The sequence below is a fragment of the Ptychodera flava genome, chromosome 13, assembly GCF_041260155.1.
Source record: "Ptychodera flava strain L36383 chromosome 13, AS_Pfla_20210202, whole genome shotgun sequence".
Taxonomy (NCBI): domain Eukaryota; kingdom Metazoa; phylum Hemichordata; class Enteropneusta; family Ptychoderidae; genus Ptychodera; species Ptychodera flava.
In genome coordinates, this window is record NC_091940.1 from 30,255,888 (window position 1) to 30,274,867 (window position 18,980).

At 38.2% G+C, this 18,980-nt stretch overlaps 1 protein-coding gene across 11 annotated transcripts in view; it reads right to left on the reverse strand.

The window, feature by feature from the left end:
- LOC139148129 (probable G-protein coupled receptor CG31760) overlaps nt 1–18,980 on the reverse strand; it is a 228,956-nt gene that overhangs the window by 36,574 nt on the left and 173,402 nt on the right. For all 11 annotated transcript variants that reach the window (XR_011555884.1, XR_011555883.1, XM_070719430.1 and 8 more), the window contains one exon: nt 7,435–7,594. Coding sequence is in view for 9 of the 11 variants with exons in the window: in XM_070719430.1 (XP_070575531.1) it covers nt 7,435–7,594 (160 nt within the window). In the remaining 2 variants the exon portion in view is untranslated. The remainder of the gene's footprint in view (nt 1–7,434; nt 7,595–18,980) is intronic.

Genomic DNA, 18,980 nt, shown 5'->3' on the forward strand with positions numbered 1-18,980 from the left:
TTTTCCCTCGGGCTGTCTCCGGCCCCTAACTCACAAACTCGACACGTTACGCCGCCGATTCATGCCGAGCACAAAGAAGAAATACGACTGCAGAAAAATGACAAACGATAGTTTACCGGGAACACGATCAACAATCAGCGCGAAATCACTATAAGGAATAGAATTGAATGGGTAATTATGGCTTGTTAAGCTCAAACAAATTATTTTGTGTTAGAGCTTAGACAATACGTAATAAGCCCTAATGAGATCGGTGATTATCAAGGATTATTTAGTATGACTATCTCTCACTGGCAATAAAATAAATTGGTGGCGGCATTAGCATGGAAATCAAGGCGGCAATAATTTTCAATCATTTCCCATGAATCCGTCAGAGGAATGTCGCGTGCAGCATATTCAATTACCGAATGCCAGGGCAACACTGCGTGTATTGATTATATTTTTTCATCCCCCGAACGATTTTTTCTCTCCTATTGTGATTGGTCTTTTCAAGCTTTTTTCCTGTTTGTGAGCCGAGAGGTATTCGGTGATGTAACTTTTATGCAATGTCGCCTTCGTGATGTAAAGGCGCACGAACATTGAATTTTTCAGCAATACAACTCTCGTTTCTATCAGGGCCGTCGACGACGCAGGCTAAAACTTCTAGAATCTGCCACAAAATGCAAAGATAAGCCACGATGTCGAGAGTAGCAGTCGCAAAGGGGCTAAACAGATTTTGCTTTGCCTATTCTTAATCGCCGTAGAGAACTCTCATTTTGTATGTTCGACCCCTATAACAATGTCTGAAACGAGGGAATGAAAGCTATTGCATTGTACAAAGTAAAAGGTTAGCTCAGAATAAACAACGGATGAAAAGTTGTGGTTCTGCTCAAGTGACCAAATTCCCCAAACAATGTCCTACGCCACAAATGTATGCTGACTGCAATTCCCGTTCATCAAAAACAATTTAAAAGTTTACACTAATTCATAAGTCGGTCTACTAAAACATAAAACTTTCCATCAAGTTTGCATAATTTTGATTGTCAAATCAATTCCGTTAGATTCGATCGTGTCTATATTCATTGCTATTTGGTCTTGTACTCTTAAATTTTCTAAATCAAGGCGAGAAAGTTTACGAAACAACTTAAATATATTTTTCTAATGATCTCCTATCTGTAGATGCGAGAATTTCATTAAAGTTTAATAAAGATTTGAAATAAAAAAGTCATTTTCAAGAAAAGTCCCGTAAAATCGAAGTGTTTTATCTTCTTTGAGTAAATTGAAGATTATTTAATCCAAAGTCAACATTCTGAGTGCAATGAAAGGTGACCCGAAGCCGAGCTTTACACATTCAATTAATAAACCTCAGTATCTACCACTTGGCAAAATTTCAAGTGCAATGTTTATTAGGAAAATCTATTCTATCGGTCAAGGAAATGACATTTTATTGTGGGTCAAATGATTAACACTAACCCAGTTCAAGTTAAATCGTTTCAATATTTTAACATAAAAATATCATGTCGAAATTTTCCTCGGGATTTTGCTTGTCCCATTCACCTTTCTGTTGATCGAGTATGGCAACAATTCACGAGGCGAAACATTTGTCATAAATAAAAAAGGCTTCCAGCGTTTTAGAGACGAGTTAACGTCATAAATGATTTATAATTACTCTAGCGTGTGATTTTGTGCCGCACGCCGTACTGTAAACAGAGCGTAATTATTCAATCGTTGACTGACGCGGTACATTTCATCCAAGCCATCGGTGAAATGTTGTGTATTCTCTGGCCAGCCACGACCTCAGTTTCCACTTCAGCTCGATATAGAAGTGATTTAAACTACACTTTTTTCAAATGGGCTCGTCGCAAAACGTCACTGGCTGAATTGCCGATCCACGAATCGATTCTCCGTGCCCGCCATTCGTGTCGCTGTCTCCGAACATAAATCACGATGCCGAGAAGGAGGGTTCTGACTCCGTACGTGGATGAAACACGGAGTTAACTACACTATCGACGATCAGCGGGAAATAGCCATCGGGCCTGCTTATTGGAAATCCGAATTCCGGAAGCAATCAATCGTTCTCCGTGATCTAGGGCTGCGGCGGTAATGACATATAATATCAATTACTACCAAATCTCTGAGATCAATTCACACAAATTGCCATTTGCGATGGAAATTCGGAGACTTAATGAGATCCGCTCTCAAGAAAAACAAAAACGTCAAAGAAAAGTTGATTGTTGATTTCGCGTTGTGCACTCACTCGTTCACTGTCTTGCTATCTTCCAGTTTCCTGACGTTAACGTCTGGCAAGGTCAACAAACTAATGCGTTGACTATCGCAATGACTCTGAAAAATCAGGAAATCACAAACAAACTGTATTCATCTAAATTTCTCTGCGCTAAGAGTACTTTAAGAGTAAAATGTGTTAACCCTTTGAGCGCCAACGTCAATTTCTCTGCCCTTTACAAAATATATTCTAGTCAATTTTTCTCAGATTTTTCCAAAGTTTTGATAAAAAAATGTTGCCTATACAATATGATGTCCATTTGGTCCAAAATTGTCAAAACAATTCACAAAAATTCATAAAAATTTGCAAAATGCTATGTGGCAGTAAAATTTTGGACGGAAAAATTACAGCTCTCAAAGGGTTAAAAACTGCTAGTTTTCGTGGCTCAAACCTTTCTGCTTATTTAGCTTGTCATTTGGGCGTTTGTTATCAGTTGAGCATGCGTGAATTTTGTCCCATGTGTGCCAACCATTAACATATTGTTGTATTGACTTGCGCTCTTTTCAGTTTTCATGAATTGATATTCAGAAAAAATTCTGCATAGATGAATTTCTGAAACATTCGTAATACCCAATGAGTTATTCCAGGGTTTGATCCAGTCATCGATCAACCACATAAAGCGTCACGTAGTTTGAAAATAATTGACCGAATGAGAGTGACTAAATGAGAACGGCACATACATTGTATGGACCAGGCGTCTTGTCTTTTTTCAGATACATACTCCGTGAATCATGTGTGAAACAGGTGGATTGTCATACATTTTCACTATCCTTACTAAGCACAACTTACGGGAGTAAGAGTCTTAAATCTGAAAGACTGAAACTTTCGTTCAAACTTTCCGCAAGGAAACTTTCCATTATTCCCATTCGAAACCAAGAATTACAATCGGGGGTCACCGTGCAAATTTGGTTCTGGAGAAGCAAATCACCTGATATTTTCCGATCCTTGAAATTCAGAATGGCTGCCATTACTGTGTTAACTCTATGGGGAAAATTGTGTTTTTTCAATTTTCACAAAAATAATCAGTTAAAACTTTAGTTATTCCATGAGCCTAAAATGAACCCCACGAGTAGTAGATCAAAAAGGGTATTGTAAAAGTTTGAGACTCCGAATATCTATCTCTGAAGTGCACTCTTCCTCAAACTAAAGCAGCTTGGCACAGATTTTAATGACCAAGTTGAAAACTTATATCATTCTGATTCTTGGGAGAAATCTTTGATGGCTTGTACGGGTATAGATAATTTGTATTTGTAAACGGAAATGTCGGCACATGCGCAAATGTGGACCAGCGCCCTTCACTGTCATACCAGCGCCGAGCATAGCCACCGCCTGTGATGATGAATTCCGTAATTCCGTACTACCGGCAATCTTGGTAAAAGCTTTTTGTGACGTTCTATAGCATCGCGACATTAACAGCCACTTGTCAAACAGAACGATCTTCATTTACCAGGTTTCAAATTGCCAGACTGCGAGCCGAGGTATCGCAATTCCGTTGATTAAACCCATACATTACATTAACAAGGTTGATTACAAACGCTGGTGTGTCATTTCTGTGTCACTGACAGCCGCAATCGGCGAAATGTCATCATGAGGACGGCAGATTCTGAAATAAACACAATGTCTGTCCTCTATTGAGGTTTAACATTACTTCTTTAATATACGTTTTCACCAGACAAAATCACTTTTTAAGTGACTTCAAATAAACCAATACGCCGGGTTGAACAGCGTGTAAAATACATTGAAACTGTAAACATAGACAAATCTACTGAATCTATCTCGTCCTGCGTTTAGAAAGAAACGGTTTTCAGACGCATTTTATATTTTTGTAGGCTTTGACTCGAAAATTGATTGCATTTTCCAGCACCTATACTTAGTCCCAAACAGAGGGTATACAAAAAATATCTGTGAAAAAAGAATCCCTGTTTGTGGATTTCCAAACCCATATAAGCTTAATCCTTTTTGGTCTACACGAAATCTTCTTCCTCCATAGCTGTCAAGTCTATATATTCATCAGAAAATAATTATCAGATCTTCTACTTTTTTGTCAAAATAAAATCATATCGATTGATTTTCTTTTTGAAATGGAAGGATTAATTTTTCCCTCGGATTTTACAAATGACAGGAAGTGATCGAAGACGCAAAAAATTCGCTTAAACTGCCCGTACGACGGAGATGGCGGAATAATTCGCTCGATGCATGCTTTCAACATATGATCCTTTCGAAAAAAACACTGCCGTCTAAAATTTATCAGTTAGTGCGACCTGGATACAGCGTGCTGGACTCGGAGCTGTGTCGTATGATGGAAGTACACGATCTTGGGTTCCCTGAGTGGCACGACCAGTGTCCGAAAAAATCTGTTGTTCAGCAGTGATGGCTTTGGCATTTACATGTAAGGTAGATTTCGCCTCAGAGACAAGTATTCGGATTCTCAAACGTTTGAAATACTCTTTTGGTCCACCACTTGCTAGGGTTCTTTTTGAAAATTATGGAGTAAATATAGTTTTCCCCAGTTCGATTTTAGGCGAAAGTCGAAAATTCAATTTTCCCCACTGATATAACCCAGGGAAGTCGGCCATTTTGAATTTCATATATCGGTAATGTAGACAGAAAGTAGCTACCCTTATTTTTTGAAATCGTTTACCGGAAGTCATTATTTTCAAGAATCGTAAATTGATGAGTTTCTGGAATATTCGATTAGGGACTGAAATGTATGATGATAAATTATGGCGCGTATGCTTGCAAATCATTCGTTGGTGTTCGTATAGCCCTGACAATAATTGCCATAAAAGGTTTATTATTCTGAGCATTGACAGCCCCTGGCATTGTTTGTGAGTTATGGCCTATATCTATGGAAATGGCATACTTTCCAGGATAGTATTTCAGAAAGAAATTTATTAGAGGTCCTTTCCATTTCTTTCAATATGGAAACAATTACTTCATTTATTTGTCGTTTCTATAATGAGTTTGTATGCCAATTGTGGGGACGCTATCCATGTCACGTTGTTCCCTTTTCCGGGGCATGTACACAACGCGCAGGTCTGTCCGCTTACTGAACACCGACTCATTTGGACCATTGGAAGGTTGGTTGCACTTTTTTTGAAAACGCGAATAGTTTTTTATGTGAGATCACATTGCAACGCGAAATCATCTTACAGCTGCCTTTCCAAAATCATTTCAATGTTTTTAAGGGCAGTCACAAACATCACACTTGGCTTCATGGGTCTACATTTACACAACATAATTCGATTACTGCCATGAGACACATTTTACTGGGAATACGTCAGGACAGTCATTAATTGAAAGCGAAGAAGACGAGTTTGGTTCATGACGGAGTTTCCACTACTTTTTGATTGAGACTCTCAGAGATATCAAACGTTTACTTCGCAAGGGATAGGTGAAGGATTAAATGTTTGTCGCCATCCATATTTATAATATATATATATATATATATATATATATATAATATATATATATATATATATATATATGATGTACGTGTACGTATGGAAAACAGATCATATATATATATATATATATATATATATATATGATGTACGTGTACGTATGGAAAACAGATCATACATATATATATATATATATATATATATATAATATATATATATATATATATATATATATATAAAGAATATAATGATATAAACTTTTATACTTATTTTAAACTTTGGGGAAAATAATCCACTGATCTCATCAATAAAAAGTTATTTGCGTTCATAATACTTGATTTATTGCCCGGTTATGGCGGTAATAAACGTTTTATATATAGCTTTGGCTATCTTTACAAAATCTCATTTTAGAAATAGATTAGTGGAAAAAATGAGGAAATGGGAAATTATCGGACGGCATTGATAAAGTAAACAACTCATGATCTAAGGTTTCGGGAATTGTGCCAAACAATGGAGATGGCCTGTGGTAAACTCGGACCAACTACAGAAAGGTTCCCAAGGGGGAAAAGTCATCGAGTTACGACTGTAGTGTGATTCCTTAAAGTGGATGTTGATTTAGAGTCTGGTGGTGCTTGCTCACGCCGTGCCAGATAGAGTAGGTAGCTTGTCTGTCCGACAATCACGTGATACTCGGGGGAAATTAAAACGCCTTTTCGGATAATGGATGGCAACATTAAAAGACTCGATTGTCTAACGTTTTCACTGAAAACGTTAGACAATCGAGTCTTTTAATGTTCAGCTGATTGCTATTCATCAGATCGATCTCTCGATTAATGTCTTCTCATTACGTCGTTGATTTATTTTTTACTTTGTTGTGACCCGTAAGTCTCTCCTGCGTTCACCCTGTGCGCATTTCGTTAACGGCTTTACAGTAATTAGCTATCATTAGCTAGACGTTTTTGCGATCGCCAAGTAACCCTACCGTGACTCATACTCCGTCGAAGTATAACAGTTGTTTAGGAATTCCATTCCATTTAAAATATGGGAATCTTTAGGATTCGATCAACGTGTCGACAAGGCTCTCTCAGTTCACTGTTTTGGGACGAGTCAAATTTTACACGTTGAACTTGGTACGCCGACTTTTCAACGATTGTAAGTTTGGTTAATTATACGCAAAAGGTATATATGGTCATGCATTATTTATGTATTTGCCGCGTTGTGTAATGTTTCGTTTTCTCTGCACGCGCTGACGACTTGTTGTTTGAAGATCTTCCGGTTTTTTTATGTTAAAACTTTCAAATCATTAAAAGTAAGCATCATACATATATACTTTCTTCTATCCACCCCTGCACGTCTTCAGACTGTCTGTCCGGTTGTGAGGCGCGTGGCCACTTTAAAGGTATACTGTCACCTGTTCCAATTTTGCCACAGTTACCATGGAAAGAGAAAATCTAACCAATCACAGATTTTAAGGGGGTGGTCGCTTTTTAAAAACAGCGCCCTCACATGGGCATTTTGAACACCAAGGAACGACCATCTTTGACCATATATGAGCATATTTAGATTACAGGTGACTGCATACCTTTAACCTTGTTTAGTCATGCGAGGGTATCCTCGGAATTAAAAAAGCTGCCTTTATTTCATAGCTTTGCCTTCTAGCCTTTCTGCGGTAGAAAAACTGGCAATTTAATCAATACCCCTGTTGTAGAGTTTGTTTCGACCTATGTGACGATACTGGAATTATATTGAAACTTCACGCTCAGCGCTTACCTCAGTGCTGTCTCTCGGGCATTTATCAGTTCCGGCAAATATGTTCTGTCTCTCCTTGTGCATGAGCTGTGCGCCCCCTCCGGTGTCGGTTCTATTGTCGGTCTGTGGACACTGGTTGATGTCAACCTCTCCCAGGTCAATATCGATACCGCTGGTGCCCCTGTGAGTAAAACAATAAAACATCTCCGATGATGAATCGTTGCTGAGCGTTGGAGGTCGTACACAGCGGGCAAGAGAGAGAAGTTAGGATGAATTATACGAAAACATGTTTGTGTGTGTTATACAAAATATATTTCCGATACAAACGACCCTTGAGATAAAAGATCATAAAATGTACGTGAGCACGGACAGTTTCGATCGTCTCATTTGGATCATCACGTCCCGTACGCTTTACTCAGGCCCTCAGTGCGCTTGTACTACACTGTATATCAATTGATTTTACAAGATTGATCAAAGTATCTAGATTGATGTAGACGCCATGTGTGGTCATGCGGACGAACATTTCCAAGAAACGTGTTTTTGCTTAACTAGAAAATTGTTCACCGTGCGGACTGAATAAACAGATCCACTATCCTTACATCATGGGGTAAACGCCTCCTCGTAAGTTGTTACATACAGTTGCGATAATTTTAGACAGTCGTTGTGTCTCAACAAGAGTACTGAAGTTCTGCCTTTAGCATATTACATCTGATACTTAGAAATCTTCTTTGAAAGACAACTTGCAAAATATGGAGTGTGTTTTTAGCCTGAAAAGCCAATTCAGGGTTGCATCATTATAAAAGCAGTGTGAGTCGGTAAAGGGCAGCGGAAAATCGAGGAATCCTAAAAATGTGATTAGAAATTAATATCGCTAGTTCAGGACACAGACCCTCAATCCGTATCCCGTAATAACTTCCAGTCTGGATTAGTTCACTTAATATGACCGTGACGTTGAATGTTGATGATATTATGTCTTAATATCCTTCGTTAAAGGTTATTTCGGGTTTTCAATTTTTAGGAATGCCTATCGGCAAGTTCAAAATCTACCCGATCTCATCTCAGAGATTATTATTATCTTTGAGGGGAGGGAGGGAGGGAGATAGTGAGACAGACAGGGCGACAAACAAAGAGAGATCTACTGAAAATGGACCTAGAGACCAGCTGACGGGCGACTTCCTCACAGAGACAGAGTGATAGAGACAGGGAGATGAACAACAGAGAAAGACAGAGACAGGTATAGTGTGACAAATGAACAGAGACAAAAGTCGTTAGAGACAGCGGAGACAAAACACAATTGGCAAAAGAAATAGTTGACGCAAAGGTAGAGACAGTGGGTGGCATTCAGAAGAGGCAAGGCAGGTAGGCAGGTACATAGGCAAGCGATTAGACAGGAGTTTATAATTTACTTGGTACGTAGAGCTCTAAGTGAGTGAAAACACGCAGGGTTCTCAATGATAATGGCGTTCTGAAAACGAAACATTGTACTGTAGATTTACACTCATGTGCATTATGTAGCGTGAAATCAAACAAACGCGCCGCGATCGTGCACATCAGGATCACTTCTTTGAAAAAAACGATCCACTTAGCTCGTCATTATCGCCGTCAAAGCAATACATTTATTGACCACGTAAAAGGCTCGGACTGAGACACATAAATCTGAGCTAAAAAGAAGTCGTGGTGATCATACATTCCAGCAAAAGAGATAGGTATAGCATTGGCCTTTGTTTGCATTGCGTTACACCTCACCTGGAGGCTCTCATCAATATAGCTTCGCATTTATAAGATGAATCGGGATAATGGTACAGATTTTGAAAATCACTTTGAAAAATAGAAGAGTACTCGTGCACGCACACGATGATAGAAAGTTGAAATGGAGGATGTCAACTCTCTGAAGCTTCCCAGTTGTTAAAATGGGTCGTTCCAGGAAGTTTGCAAATGTTGGTGAATAGTTAAAGTTCACAAGTCCATGATTGAATAATATAAAGTCAATTATTACTTGGTTTTATTACTTCTTATTTTGTCCTGACCATGCGTTTGAAAACGAGCCCTTGCAAAAATAGAAGAGTACTCGTGCACGCACACGATGATAGAAAGTTGAAATGGAGGATGTCAACTCTCTGAAGCTTCCCAGTTGTTAAAATGGGTCGTTCCAGGAAGTTTGCAAATGTTGGTGAATAGTTAAAGTTCACAAGTCTATGATCGAATAATATAAAGTCAATTATTACTTGGTTTTATAACTTCTTATTTTGTCCTGACCATACGTTTGAAAACGAGCCCTTGCAATTTCCTGACCGCATTCCAGATATATATGATATTTTTTCTAGTCAAGCAGAAGGCGTTATGCCACATAACGTTTTCCATCGTTTTCTCTTTTGGTCTTATAATTTTATTCTTAAGCGATTTCAAACACAAAGTAATGGATAAGGGACGGACCAATTTATCTTTGGGGGTCAGAATGGGGACATATATCATGGTGTCATTTTCTTACATTCCAAGTTTTGATATATTTGTTGAGCTTTCACAGCAAGCAAACTGTTTTCCATAAATTCCTCATTCTCTTTCGGACTCTAGTCGTGTTAGCCGCAAAAATATGTTTTTTGCCCTGGCACCCGCTTCCCCACCCTTTCACTAAGTCCGCTTAAGATCTAACAGATGATCTCTACGTTAGACAAAATCGCGATGGAGGAAATTGATTACGTCATCGGGTCTGAAATATATTTGGGGGATGAGGAAACGGCTGTCAATTGTCTTCTCACTCCGCCCAGTACGGTTTAGAGTACCGAGAATGTCAATTTAGGATATATGAATTCATGTTAGAGGGATATTGGTGACTTTATAGGTATTCAGGCAAGATGAATGGATTGTTCTGACGGACAAGAAGTTGGTCCTTTGGTTAGGTTTACAATGAAAATTAACCACGAACAAAAGCCCTAGAAAATTTCAGTATGTGAAGATATAGTCTATGTTCACTACATATCACCATTTTGACGACACCAACTTCATGCTTTCAGTTCGTTTATGTTTATGGGTTTACAATACTCCATTGGACCGTAAACTAACCTTCAAGTTTAAATCCAACAGGACAGGGACAGATTATTGTCGACACGAGTTATGTTTTTACTTCAGAGCGAGACGGAAAGGCGACAGTGACAATCTTACTTTTCATCAGGATAGTTACGAGAATTGAAAGTTAGAGAATATCTCTTCTTCGGTGATCTTTTAAGTAGTATTGTCTACTGAAATTAGCAACCTCAATATCCGGCTAGAACACTCAAAAGCATCTATACGTGATACGTGAGGCTGTAGTATGTGTGATATCAGCCCTATACCAAGGCATTGAATTGAACTGAACTGACAAAGTTTGACATGTTTTATTTATGATTGACTGAGAGGTGCATTTCGAAATCTAGTTCAGTTACATTAAATTTTGTGATTATTTATCATTGTTATTTTCGTATTACTTTCTTACTTACATACCTGTACCTACCTATAAAGACATACATAGATAGATACATACTTTAGATAGATACATACATACATACATAGATACATAGATACATAGATACATAGATACATACATACAGACAGACAGACAGACAGACAGACAGACAGACAGACAGACAGACAGACAGACATACATACATACATACATACATACAGACAGACAGACAGACAGACAGACAGACAGACAGACAGACAGACAGACAGACAGACAGACAGACAGACAGACAGACAAATATAGGCTCATTCAAAGTAAGGAAATCACATTTTGTATTCAGACAGTGTCACACACAAGCTTTCCGGTTACACTAAAAAAAGGTAGTTGCGATATACCGTAGCCGTGGAAAACAGGAGAGTTAAAGATGGACGGGCAGACAGACAGACAGACATACAGACAGATAGACAGACATACAGACAGATAGACAGACAGACAGACAGACAGACAAACAAACAAACAAACAAACAAACAGACAGACAGATAGACAAACAGACAAACAAACAGATAGACAGATAGACAGACAGAAAAAGGCAATATTCTATTGTTAATAATATGGTCGCAATTGATGTTTACTGCGCTAACTGTAATTTGTTTATCATTGAAGTTGATTTTGATAATACTGACATAAACGGACACAAATTGTGACAGGGCGTTGAAACTCCTAAAGACCACCTGCTTTCTTGATTTTGGTAGCGCCTTTTCATTTAACAATTTTAGTCTCTTTAAAACTTCCCCGGAAACACCAGCTAGTAAAATGACGTCTAAATCCTGATAAAAAGGTCATATTTAATGATAACAAATTTGATCATAGTTACCAAACCTCTAAATAACCCTAGCTAAACAGATAATCACAAAATTGCCTCATTCCGTTTACCATTTGAAACCTTTCAACGGGACTGAAGCACCACTATTATCACAGTTTTATGTCAGAATTTTTATGTTGTGAAGACATTTAGTCCCCTGACGTTCTTGCAAAATGGCGCGCCTAAATACCATCCTTCCGTTATTGGTGAGCGCAGCACACAAAGCCCGCCACGAAAATTGACGCGGCAGCGTAAATAAAATGCGCGGGAAATGGCTTCTCCTTTGCAATAGATGTTCATATTGTAGACTTGCGTGATGCATATCAATGCACGCACCATAATCTATCATCCACATTATTACCAATAACGATTATTTTGGTATAGCGTATATATGGCGCTTGTTTACTTCCTATACCGTAAATAACATCTATTAGGCTTAGAAAACATGGTGTGCGAGATAAATCACTTTTTTTTCAGTGGCTGTAACAATGTTCTTTTCCTGCGACTTTGAAATTTTCCGTATGCTGTAAAGAGCTATCGTTAGTCAAATTCGAAAGTTCTAGGTGCGAATGAAAATATAAGTATGCGTGTTTATTGTGAAATGTGAATGGAATAATGTCATTAAAATACGCAAGCATTTAACTCAAGTGCCTTCTGCCCTGCTTATAAACAGAATTACATAAACTGTGAGGTGAAAACGAGACTACCATTACTCAAAACTATTCAAGAGTTAAAAACTGATTAGATAGTGATTATTTAGTCTGTTTAAATACATTTGTAGACGTTTTCTTGCGCTTCTTTTTCAGGTGGAACAGGTTAGAAATGTCTAAGAGCAAGGGTAGCTACAAGTGAACGGCTAGCCCGTAATGGTAAAAAAAGTACAGCGGTCCACTATAGCAGCTATTTTGTAGATTTTGTGTCTTGTTTGTTCTGACGGTCGGGCAAAGCCATTGTTCATGTCGAGTTCGTCACGTATCAGCGGTGACTAACTCGAGATCCCACCAGACGAGTGGGTAGTTTCCACAACACTGAATTTGCTTGTCCATCCATTTGATTAAACACCAACGGCATGATGACGTGCCATATCTAATCACACAATAGATATATATTTACGCCGATTATTGAACAATGCGAAAGCGGCAATGATAAATGAATTGAAGCGTTGGCCGCTTAATTAATTAATTGACGGATTAGATCTGTGTGTGAACGGTGCGATTAATTTAAATTCAGCTGACCTTTAGGGCCGAGGGATTATCATCAAGATCGATTCTACTTACATACAGAGCATAGTAATAAATGGTCAGCTCTTTGCAAAGGATTACAAAGGCACTCATATAATAGAAACATGAACAAATAGATACCATTGGGAGCTTAATTCTACCAAGATTTAACGTAATTGGTGGAAGTTGCAACTGGAGAGGTTTAAATATGGGGAGCATATCGAGAGTTGCTTGATTTATTGACCTGTACTTGTAACTTTCAGTCCAAAGTACACTTACACTGATATTAAAGAACGCCTGTGATCTTTAATAATAAAACAGAGAGGATATTAAGAAGACGTGATAATTTAAGGAGACAGACGGACCCTGAACCAAAATAGGTATAACAGCACAAGACCAAGAACTCAACATGATGTGCAAATAAACAAACAATGATTCTTATGTTTTGCTTGTCGTCTATATTTTTCTTCCTCTTCCTTTCCTTGGGTGATCTTATGAAATAGCTACTTCTAGTTTTATATGAAATTCGCTCATGTAATCGTTATTGCTTATTTCTACATCGGCCACACCATTCTCAAAGGCAGTCTGCGTCGTTCAGCTGTCATTCCGAGGTTAAAGAGGGGTGGTACGAAATGGTTCAAACCGAGAAATTGTAGACTGTTCGCTGATTTCTACTCTTGTAATGATAAATTGAGTAACTGGGTCACGCGGCTGCCTAAACTGAAGGTAAAGTGCACAATTAAGTATGTGAAAAATCATCACAATAAATGAGTATAAATGATAAATGAGATATTTTCATTTGTACGCCTCTCTTTGCTCTCAAACCGTGGCGTTTACTTTCTGTGAATTCGCTAAATCTTCGCTCTTTGTTTGGCGTACACGGATAAAACTTGCTAACGAGCGCATAAAATAGTCTGTGTCAGCTGATATTGATTCAGGCGCACACTCCTCAAGTAACGGTGAAACGTTCTGGTTATCTTGCGACGATCTACCCCCTCCTTATGAGCAATCCAGTAAATTTATTTAAAGAGACATCGGAGGTATGAGAGGACCTTTATGGCGTCAGCATTCATTCTACGGGTAGAACTATGAAAGGTCACTTCAGACATCGATTCTTGCGAAACTTTAATAATCTGGAGATACAGAAAAGATTTGCCAAAACAGTTTGCCTCTTGTTACGATACATTTGTTTTGAATAGATTGGCGATGGGTATCTTAAGAATATATGGCTGTTTTCTATTTCGAAGAAAGCTGAATAGTGCATGCTTCAAAAAGACTGTATAATTGGGAGAAAATTCTGCTTCTTGACTATATATTAGAGTATTAGAAATGTTCCTCGATATTTAGCCTCAGTTTGCAAAAAATAAATATAAGATAATACGCACCTTGAAATTTAAAGGTTTAAACTTTTGCTTAAACTTGTCTGAAGAGAAATTTAAACCATTTGAAATGCAAAATGTTAGCCGTCCAGGGATTTAACTTTAAGAGGAAAATTGATTTTTTTTATTTTTTCATGAGTGAAAACTTTATTTACTCCGAAAGCATCAAAATAAGCCCCCAGAAGTGGTATACCAAAAAAATACTGTAAATTTTGAATACCAATGCCGGATATCTGTCCACGAGGCGCTGGCTACCTTATATTATTCGATCTTTTTCGTTCTACATGCGACAATGGGACTCAAGTTAATACATGGCCATGTTCAACTCTTTGGATCTCAATCTCTTGAACAATATAAGTACAACCAGCAAGATATGCGTGAGACAAGGATTTAGCGCCATTCTCTGCCGGCACCTGAACTTACATAAGTTATAAATGCGAACAGTGGACTGCAACTTCCACTAGTTTGTATCACGTTGTTGTGTAAACTTTTGCAGATTTAGAGAGAGGTGGCAGTTCAATGGTTGTACCAGTCGGATTGAGGAGCGTGGCTGTGAGCGGATGCAGTTGTAAAATGGTGTAGAACTTATACTTCAACGGCAAAGTACGACACTGAAGCTAAATCTTCTCTTCACTTTGATGAGCTAGAACGTTGTTGGCCGATTAAATACAATGGGTCACATGCATTATACATTTGAAAGGGTGCTGTCGTATAGATGTTCAAAATTATAGCTAGCTTGTCTCACATGTTTACAATTTTCGCATTTTTTTATCACTCACATTCAAGTACTCTAACGGTTTAACGTTTTTTCACCTATCGAGTATTTGGCCCGTTTAGTACTTCATACATCACACGTGCTACAAGGAAGGGAGCCTCTAGATCTACTGACTTGTCGAGGAGGTAATAAAGACTCTAGAATATCGCTGATCTATCAAGACATTTGATTGCAGAATCTCGCGCCATGATGTCACATCGTCGGCTGCTGAACGAAAACACCATCTGATTCTGACAGAATAGTACTGCGCTGATGGCAAAAGACATGTCAACATATAAAATAGACTCCAAAGACTTTCCAATACTCTTTCGCGAAGAATGCGTAAAAAATTAATTGATCATTCCGCCATATCTAGCTCTCAAGTGGAAGATGTGAAATCGTCCAAGTCAAAATGATCCCACGCGCATTTGTTTTTCTCTATCAAAATAAAGCAACATATTGCCGTCCAGTACATACAGTTGCTTGGAATAGTTATCCCCTCTTTGATGCAATAACTCCAGCTGTTAATAGCCAGTGATGATAACTGCTTGCAAGACATTCACATGAAGAGATATTTAGCATAAATCCCCGATAGGAAAGATCCCCTAGGGCAGTTACGTGCAATCAATATAAAGACGTTGGACTCAATACCGAGACGACATTGCGTCTTGCTTTGGCATATTAATTGCTTCAATGTCGTCTTGATCGGTCCTAATTGCAATCGAGGCCCAGTGCCATACAATGTGAAGGCAGTCGCAGTCTTGAGGACGTTTCACTTTTGATTGACTGCAACGGGACAATGAGGCGATGAAAAGCTTGTTGTGTCATCGTGAGATGCTCTAACAGGCACGGGAATCGGCTAACAACTCGGAGATCGAAGCAAACAGTTTGACTGACAGGCCGGTCTGTGACATTTCCAGATAAATGAGACGATTTACCGTTGCTTCTTACAGAAGTAACGACTCGCCTTATGATTAATGTGCCTTGGGTATCCATTAGTGCCCCTTTTTGCTGTCACGCAATTGTACCACCCAGTTCAAATTTCAATGGGGAAAAAACACGCGTAAGATCGGCCAGGAAGATTTTACCCTGGCTTACATGTCATTCGCCTTATCAAATGTTTTTATCGCCTAATATTTCATGGACTTTTCCAAACTTTCCTTTAGGTAATGGATTTCTGTACAAGCCGGGGGAGTATTCCGCTATTCTTTTCTCTTCTTGTGATGCGTGAAATAAAAAAAAAAACACGTGATTTTTCCCCGGGATACATATTCTTTCATTGTTAGTATGTGCAGTGTGGCCACCAACTTGATCCAAAACAGAAGATTTTGCCAACATACAAAGCTACTTTTATTACAAAATCGTTGCCTCTATATGACATGTGTATAAGGTCTCTGTGGTGGAGAATTCAGAATTTAGAAAATATAGAATATGTCAACTTCGCCGAGCTTTTCAGTGCCATCTTGCAGACTACTCAATGGTTAATCTTAGTTATGTAAGCACATGTGACTGTAAAATCAGCCTAAGGATAGAGTTACCGCAATAGAATATCCACGTCCACAGTTAGTGTCACGATATTGTGTTCGTATATAGTTCAGTTTGCGATAATGAATTCATTGCATTTTCGCGTCAGGGCAGTCATAGCTAAGTTGACGATAATGTACTACATGCAACGACATTATGTCTTAAAAGCTGGCACTACCACTTGGATTCAATTCACTAAGTGGTGCTGTTATGCAGCTCTGCAGTAATTAATTGAACTAATCCATCATTTAAGGAATTAACTTACAACTTCAGTTAGTGAAACGATAATGCATTTTGTCGGTCATCGGGTATTACACTAAATCTAAAGCAGTAGCGTTACCTATAGACGCCGTCAGAGTCAGTGACAACATACTGCCAGTGTATTTAAGTGACGTAATAGGTTATCAATGCAATAAATGTATTATAACACGCCACATGCTCATTCCATGTCACAATTCGTCAGCACACGTCATGTGACGAGAAAAGACTAGTCCCTACTGGTTCGAAAAAAATAACGTAAGAAGTTATTTTTCCGAAAACAGCATCAGCATGTGCGGTGTATTATAAACACCTTTAACCTGGTGTTTATTCGGGCTAAAGCATCCGTTTATAGCACGCGGTCTTGCGTTACCAGATACACATCGCTATACCCCTAGGGGAATAGCGATGTGTTTCTGGTAACGCATGGCTTCTCGGGATAGTGAACGGGCACTATGGCCCTCATGATCAGGTAATAGTGCATTGTCAATTTGAACATGATGACAAAATGGCTGGTCAGTAAGTGCTGCGACTGCAAGTTACGGGTTTGTGCATAATGAGGTGCAGTATCAGATTATGATCAATGCACCGAGTAAATGACATCATAATTGGTTCAGTCATTTGGCTTCGAGATAATAGGCTTTGTCATTGCAACAATAACCAAGTAAATGGTCAGTTCATATGGGTCCAAGAGAGTAAATGCATCAAGTCATTAGGTGCCTTATCATGTTGGCAAAGAGTCACGATAATACCATAAGCTAGTCAGTGAAACCGTAACTATCTGCAAATTCCCAGTCATTTAGTAGTTATTATAGTAAATAATTGGCGATTTATGGATGATGCGCCGCTATATCACATTTATTACCCTATATGATAGGTATTATAGAGCAAACTTCTTTAGACCAGTAATACTGTAGGACAATTTTCGATAAGACACTCTGGAACCAAATCCCAGAAAGTATAAGATCTGTGAAATCCAAGTCAAAAATTAAAAGAGACTTGAAACGTCATCTCTTGTTTATCTACCATATTACTTTTCCCGTTAAGTATTTTTTTCTACCGCAAAGTTTTATAATTTGTGTACCTACATTGACATAGAATTTATTTCAAATAGCCATGCAGGCTACATGTTCAACATAGCTCTCCATGGCAAAACGATAAATTCAGAGATTGTGAATGGGGTTGGACTCGATTAGCATGATACTATTTTCTAGTCCCTACCTAATTTACTAATTCTTAATGAGTTTCGTTTTTTTTTCTATTTTTCTTTTCTTTCATTATTGGGAAATAATTATCCTTGAATCCTTGAAAAATAGTTCGGAAAGTATGTGAGATAATTTTGTTTTTGAATTAAGTTTATGTCTACAGAGTAACAGCTGATTTCAATAAGAGAAAAATCAGACTAATATTCTGTCATTTTGAATTGATATGTTTATGGGTATAGTACAACTTGGGTACCGGGTTCGGTTTTATAACAATTCCGCTTTTAGAGAAAATTTTGAAATAAGAAGGTGTTCAAATAAACCTTCATAATATTATCTGAAACTACATGAAAACAAAGACTGAAAGGGTATTTTCAATCACTAGAAACATTATTGCCGGAAGATTTGGTCCGGTATGTGCTGGAAGTAAGAAAAATTTAACATTACTATGCATGGCATTTGGTGTGTAATTATCTCAGGAGCAAGACAACTGGTTGGAGAAGACTTTTATCAAAGTGTTAAGGTCTAAAATATTTGCATGATGGTAATGAACCTCTAATTTTAATAAAGACTGCATCAGACCGGATAAAATATAGTACCGACCACGCTTGGTAGACGGATTTGGTGGAGTTGATACTGAGGTTAATTTCATGTATATTGTTCATGTTCATTACATTTGTTTACCTTGTAGCACTTCAATGTTTCACAAGTTTTATGTTTTGTTCTGGTGGGACGTCATTTAAAAGAGTTTGCAACTTCGAGTCATCAGAGCACACACTGATATTCAAATGTTTTCAAGATCGTTTCGTTTCTGCTTTTTTATCCATGTTGCTAAGTGCAGTAGCGAGAAAAGTGTAAACTTCATTATCTTAATAACTATAATGCATTGTTTGGAAACAACCGTGCTTTGAGCTAAACTTGGAATATT